Source organism: Akebia trifoliata, unplaced genomic scaffold (genome assembly GCF_017979445.1).
Source record: "Akebia trifoliata isolate Shusen 1 unplaced genomic scaffold, ASM1797944v1 Contig00855, whole genome shotgun sequence".
NCBI classification, from domain to species: domain Eukaryota; kingdom Viridiplantae; phylum Streptophyta; class Magnoliopsida; order Ranunculales; family Lardizabalaceae; genus Akebia; species Akebia trifoliata.
The window spans coordinates 1-7,008 of record NW_028237272.1 but is presented as its reverse complement, the minus strand read 5'-3'; the positions used below and the strand labels follow the sequence as shown (position 1 = coordinate 7,008).

The 7,008-nt window shown below is 37.3% G+C and overlaps 1 protein-coding gene across 1 annotated transcript; it reads right to left on the bottom strand.

The window, feature by feature from the left end:
* Window positions 1–29: 29 nt before the first annotated feature.
* LOC147380958 (uncharacterized) lies at window positions 30–2,818 on the bottom strand. The gene is made up of 3 exons (XM_086431009.1): window positions 1,751–2,818; window positions 1,517–1,646; window positions 30–460 (listed from the first exon to the last, which is right to left on the bottom strand). Exons 1-3 carry the CDS (start codon window positions 2,816–2,818, stop codon window positions 30–32), a joined length of 1,629 nt encoding a protein of 542 aa, XP_086287135.1.
* Window positions 2,819–7,008: the final 4,190 nt, after the last annotated feature.

Below are 7,008 nucleotides of genomic sequence, written 5' to 3'. Positions count from 1 at the left end.
CATTTTGAGACCCATATTGAAAAAGCTTATTAGGGGAGTGGTATTAGTCTTTGTATTAATTGACTAGGATCACAGGGTACTGGAGCAAAAGTCTCATGATAGTCAAGTCCTTCAACTTGAGTGTAGCCCTTGGCAACCAGTCGGGCTTTGTATCTCTCAATGGATCCATCAGCTTTGAGTTTGATTTTGAAAACCCATTTACAGTCAATGGGTATCTTACCAGGTGGAAGATGGTCAAGAGTCCAAGTGGAATTAGCTTCTACAGCCTGGAGCTCGGTGGACATTGCCTCACGCCAATGAAGATGTTTGAGAGCATCAGAATAACATGAGGGTTCAACACAAGAGTTGAGAGCATTTAAATAAGTAATATGTGAGGGAGAAAAACGAGAATATGAAAGAAAAACAGATAAAGGATGAGCAGTACCTGAAGCCGTTGTAGTAGGTGAAGACGCCGTGGGCTCTGTATGTAAGATGGGGCATATATAGTCATGGAGATAGGGAAGTCGTGTAGTATGGCGGCAGGGACGAGAGATAGGTGGAGGTGAAGATGAGGGGATTGGATTTTGAGGAGCTGAAGATGAAGAGGGTAGAGTTTGAGGAGGGTTTAGAGGTGTTTGAGAAGTAGGTAAAATGAGTTTAGGAACGGGAAGAGGAATGATTGGAGATGAAGAAGGAGAGGAGGAGGTGTCAGAAATATCTTGAAAAGGGAATTGTCCTTCATGGAAGGTGACATCACGAGAATAAGAAATGGACCGTGTATCAAGATTGTAGAGTTTGTATGCTTTGTGAGTGCTAGGATAGCCGAGAAAGACACATTTAGTAGCACGAGGAGAAAATTTATCACGGTGAGCACGAAGAGTTTGTTCATAACAGAGGCACCCGAACACACGAAGATGATCGTAGTTAGGTATTTTGTTAAAGAGAACCTCAAAGGGTGATTTATTTTGAAGAGTACGATTGGGAGTGCGATTGATGAGGTCAGTGAGAATACAATCACCCCAAAAAGGAAGGGGTAAGTGTGCTTGAAAACGAAGACTGCGAGCAACATTAAGAAGGTGCCGGTGTTTACGCTCCGCAACACCATTTTGTTGAGGAGTTTCAACACAGGTACGTTCATGAATAATGCCGTGGTCAAGAAGATAAGTTTAAAATTGATGAGAGAGAAATTCTTGTCCATTATCAGTTCTAATGATTTTAACATTGGTGTTAAATTGATTTTGGACAAGAGCAAAAAAGTGCATTAAATGAGTGTAAGTTTCAGATTTAAAACGCATTAAATATATCCAAGTTGTGCGGGAAAAATCATCCACTATTGTAAGGAAATAATGTGCTCCAGATAAGGAAGATGTATGATATCCACCCCAAATATCACAAAAAATTCGATTAAAAGCAAAAACACTTTTATTAGCAAAATTTGAAAAGGGTAATCTTGTGTGCTTAGAACGAGCACAAACATCACAATCAGAAAGAATACAAGGGGAATCTAAAACATTAGGAATAAAACTGGAGGGATGACCTAGCCGTTGATGCCATAGAATCTTATTAGCAGAGGATTGAGTAGCGAAAATCATAGGGGTTTCAGGACGGTACACGTAGAGCCCATTGCAGAGTTCACCCGTTCCAATCGGCTTCATCGACTGTGGGTCCTGAAATAAGCAATTATTAGAAGAGAAAGTAATAATGCAAGAGTTGTGAAGGGCAATTGGGAAACAGATAATAAATTGAAGGTTAAAAGAGGAACAAAATAAACTTGAGTTAGGGTTAGAAATGGAGATAAAACACATGTGCCAAGACCCTCGACAGGAATATCCTGACCTGTGGGAAGTCGAATGGAGTGGGGGGCTGCTAGAGGTTGGAGATCGGTGAAAACTTCCTTGTGGTGGCAGATATGGTGGCTCGTGCCACTGTCTACCACCCAATGGAGGTGCCGATTGAGAGGAAAATCAAGGTTAGGGGAGAAGAGATTACCAATGAAGTTAATAGAGGACTCAATCGGAGAGGAAGATGGCGCAAGCAAGCTAAGAAGCTTCTGGTAGAGCTCCGGTGACAAGCCAGGTACCGGACTTGAGTCCGACGGAGCAGCGGCGATCTGGTTTATGCTGGATGGGGGCTGACCAAGAATGGATGGCTGGGTCTTGGATCGCGGGTTGCGACTAGGGGGATAACCCACAAGAGTCCAACAACGATCTCGGGTGTGTTCGTCTTTGCCGCAAGCAGTGCACTTGAAGGAGGGTTTGGGGCGTCCACCAGATCGAACTGCCATGGCCATGGTTTCCGATGAAGATGGTCGAATATTGAGCAGCCTTTGTTGCTCTTCTTGAAACAAAATAGAGAAGACTTTGCTTATGGGTGGGAGTGGATCCATAGCTAAGATTTGAGTGCGGAGGGAGGCGAAGGAATCCTTGAGGCCGAGGAGGAACTGGAACACCTGTTCATCATCAGCTTGCTGCTTTAAAGCTTTGAGGTCAGTGTTCTGTTGGAGATGACTGAGTTCATCCCAAATTTGTTTGATTTGATTGTAGTAATCATGGACAGAATTTGTGGTTTGGTGTAGTGAAGAGAGAGTTCGTTTGCGTTGGTAAATTCTGGCATTATTGCCATAACAAAACCGAGAGGAAAGATCAACCCAAACATCACGTGGGTTGGTATGATTTTCAAGAGAATTGGCAAGAGAGGGACTGATTGAATTGAGAATCCAGGTAAGAACCATATCCTTCGTTTGGTTCCATTGGGTGTATTCGGGTGTGTTAGGTTCAGGAGGTTTGAGGGTACCATCAACAAAACTAAGTTTATTTTTGGCATTGAGGGCTCGGGTCATGGCTTTTTGCCATTTGGGATAGTTGTCGCCGGTTAAAAGTCCATTGACAAGAGTTAAGCTTGGTGAATCTTAGGGATGAAGAAGATAAGGGGAAAGAAGGGAAGGGAGAATTGGGTTGGAAGATTCAGCCATGGAGTTGCAAGACCTTGTTCTAGTTTGATACCATGTTAGAAAGAAAAAGAGATGAATTTGAATAATTCTGTGTATATCTTTTTGTATTCTGTTGTACAGAATATATAAACTTACAATGAAACTAATAATGGAAATATAAGAAAAATATGCTATTATAACAGATGCATAAAATAAGAAATTCCTGATCTTGTGCAATCCATAATTATGTGAATGGAAAGAGATGATTCTGTCAATATTGCCTAAAATAAGAAATTCCTGATCTGGTGCAATCCATAATTATGGGAAGAGATGATTCTGTCAATACTCCCCCTCAAGTTGGCGCATGAAGATCCGTAATGCCCAACTTGCATGAGAAATGATGGAAAAGATCATGGCCTAAAGTTTTGGTGAAGATATCTGCAATTTGCTAACCAGCCTGTATCTGTTGCAGTTGATTCTTCTAGCATACAATTTTACTCGGAGGTACTACAGTAGTTAAATTAGGTTAAACTTATGAAAAGTGACCTCAAAGATTTAGACTTAAGCTGAAATCATTAGAAAGACACTATTTATCTATAAATAAAACTTAAGATTGAGCCTAAGATCGATATGATTAACTTGTATAAACAACCTAAGCCGAAAAAGGCCCATTAGGATGTGATATTAGTATTTGAATTAATAATGTTTTAAATGAATCAATCATGATCACATGGCGTAGTTACTGAAACTTGCGGCAAACAACTAGATCATGCAATGATAATTGTTGGTTATGGAACAAATCAAGATGGGATTGATTACTGGATTGTGAAGAATTCGTGGGGAACTGGATGGGGAGAACAGGGTTACATAAGAATGCAACGTGGCATAGCGGACCCAGATGGACAGTGCGGTATCGCCATGAAAGCTTCATATCCTACCAAGACCTTGCCATTAGTAGTTATAGTTGAATGTTAACAGACGAATTAATGCTCCTAAGTAGTTAATGTCTTCGATTCCTTAATATTGTATTGGTGTGTTTCTTTATGTTCTAAGTTTTATGCAGAATTTAGAAATTGCTTTCCAAATGAATTATTGTTCACTTAAGTATTCTTAGAAGCTTTTAACTCATTTTCTACCCTCTCTAACACCCAAAAAAAAATTTTAAAAATTAAAAAAATTAAAAATAATAATAATAAAATAAAATTTCATTTGAGAAAACAAAATTTAAGGATTCAAAGGTCCACCACAAACTTATAGTTAGTTTTTATTGATTTTTTATTACTCAATTAAATTCGAATAAAAATTTGATCTAATCAAAAAATCTAGAATTGTGATTCACACCTGTTAGTTTTTTATTAATTTTTTTTTTTTTTACTAATTACTATTATTTGTTAAAACTTCCAAGCATTAATTTACTACAAGGAATTCCAAACATTTGATATAATCGGAATACATATCAGATCAAGACTTTTATAAGTAAATTGGTTTACAATAACTAAATAAATTCAAGATCAATAAAACACTAATCTATCAATAAAACATCCAACTATAATTATGTGGCTTCCCTTCTCACCTTAAAATTGATTTTTGCCGATCATCTTAAAATATATCATCATTTTTATCGACTGATGATATTGAACTTAGAAAAAAAAAAACTGTAGTGTAGTTAGCTCGTTGATATTTTTTATTTTTTTCAAAGTAACAATCTTGCTAAAAAAAATAGTGAACTTAGAAAAACATCACTTTTATAATCGGTGAGCATCCAAGTTTGACAAGTCAATTTTACATATCCTCACTCAATAGGAGCCGAGATTACAGGTTCATCCAAGTTGGAATTAATTCCAATTTGGACAAGACGATTTGGATGAACCTGGAACCGAGATTATAGGTCATCCAAGTTGGATGAACCTGGAACTGGTAGCTCTCTCCCTAGCTTTGATTACGGGATTTGTCACTAGCTTCGATTTCAATGAAATGGATTTGAAATCCGAAGAAAGTCTCTGGGACTTATACGAGAGGTGGCAAAGCAATCACTCTGTTTCTTTGGACCTCATCGAGAAATCCAAGCGTTTCAATGTATTCAAGGAGAATGTCAAATACATTCACAACTTCAACAACAAGGATGGCTCCTATAAGTTGAAATTGAACAAGTTTGGAGCCATGACAAATGATGAATTTAAGAGCATTTATACAGGATTGGAAGTAAAACACTCCAAGATGCTTCGAGGGGATCGACATGAAAATAGGAGCTTCATGTATGATAAGGTGGGAGACCTCCCGCCTTCGGTTGATTGGAGGAACAAAGGTGCAGTCACCAATGTCAAAGATCAAGGCGGGTGCCGTAAGTGTCTTGAAACATATATATTAATTACATATGAGTTATGGCTTGTAAGCATTTTTTGAACCATGTCATTTATTTCTTATAACAAAAGAAACTAAGAATTGTAGGTGCCAACTAGCTTAGTTGGTCAAGTCTTTGGGTGATGGTTGCTAATGTTTGATTGCTAATGTAGCGACGACCAAGATTTCGATCACCACACTATTAGTCTATATATGTCAACTTAATTTTGTAAAACTCATTTAATTGTATTTACTGTAGTACATATTATTAACAAAATGTGAAACCCTGTCCTAACTACATAGTAAGATTTTGAGCCTTATTACCAAGGGTCTCTTTGCTCAAATGGATTACCACATCAGAAGTCCAAACACCACAGCCCTCTAAGTTTCATCACAAAATTAAGATAGAAATAAAAATTCAATTTTCTTTTGCTTTTGAACTAGATCCAAGGTTTTGAAAATGGACAGCTACTGAACTTCCATGCACGTAACTCCCAAACTTAAATTAAAATGAAATTTAATGATGAAAAATAATTTTTTTTTCTTTCAAAATTTATAGAATTTCGTCCTCTACAACTCTGAAGCGTCGGATCATGTTTTTGGATGCAGAGAGGTGAGCCCAACCCTTACTAAGGGTGACATCCTTACTAACTTAGTAAGATTATAACAAGATTAAAATATAAACTATGGGGTCAAATCACCCAACAAACCTAGCTCTCAAGCCCAGTCCCAAACATGAATTACGCCTAATCCAACCTCATTATTAAACTGGCCTTGTAACACTGTCCAAGCTCAATCCACGCTGGGCTGGTCAGCCCGGCACATTGTTTCATTGATCCATAAAAGAAGTGAATCTCACGTATGATAGTTGTTGTTTATTTTTCATAAATTGAGGGTTTGAACACCTAATAAGCCAACCCTCTGTTTTGATAACAATTATATATTATTAATCAAATTAAAATTTCTTTGTTTTTAATAGACCAAACAACAAACTACCTGAATACCATTGGAGTAATATTTGGCCCACTTGAGGGTGCTACAATATACATTTTAAAAGAGTTGTATCAAGCATTTTATGTTGAGGAGAGTATTAAATTTCCTCTTACATAAATTATGATGACGTGTCCCTTCCAAAAAAACAACAAACCTCTTACATCTAAAACACCACATTGACCGCTAAATCACCATTAAATTTGAAGATAGTGAAGTTTGTAGCGGTAGCTCTCTCACTAGATTTGATTATCGGATTAACCACTAGCTTCTCATCATAGTGACCATCCTCGTAAAAAATCAACTCAATCCAAAATCATAATATATATATATATATATATATATATAATGATTTTGTAGGAAAAATTGGATTTGGTGACAATTGATGGACATGAAACAGTACCCTTCAACAATGAGAATGCCTTGATGAAAGCTGTTGCTAACCAACCAGTAGCTGTCACCATAGATTCTTCTGACTTCCAATTTTACTCCAAGGCATTTTACTCCAAATTTGGGCTTTTTTTAAAATTGTGATGTCTCCAATCAAGCAAGATTATACCACTTGATTTGCTTCCAACCCCTTCAACAGAATTAAAAATTGCACCATGTAAAGTGGCTTGAAGTCTTTCTAATCTTTCTTATTAGCCGTCATACTTCCAAGAGGTATTAATCCGTCTCGGAATGCTTTTAATAGAGTACATAGAATCTGAACAAACAATATATGAAAAAAGCCCATATTTAATGGTCCAAGCCCACTGAATCTCATAAAA

What these genes read in the sequence shown, in the direction of transcription:
- LOC147380958 (XM_086431009.1), bottom strand. Translation starts at nt 2,818, where the DNA reads ATGACCCGAGCCCTCAATGCCAAAAATAAACTTAGTTTTGTTGATGGT. An exon ending in CATTTCTAACCCTAACTCAA is followed by an intron (nt 1,647 to 1,750) that starts GTTTATTTTGTT and finishes TGCTTATTTCAG; the next exon opens with GACCCACAGTCGATGAAGCC. An exon ending in TCTATGGCATCAACGGCTAG is followed by an intron (nt 461 to 1,516) that starts GTCATCCCTCCA and finishes TCTTACATACAG; the next exon opens with AGCCCACGGCGTCTTCACCT.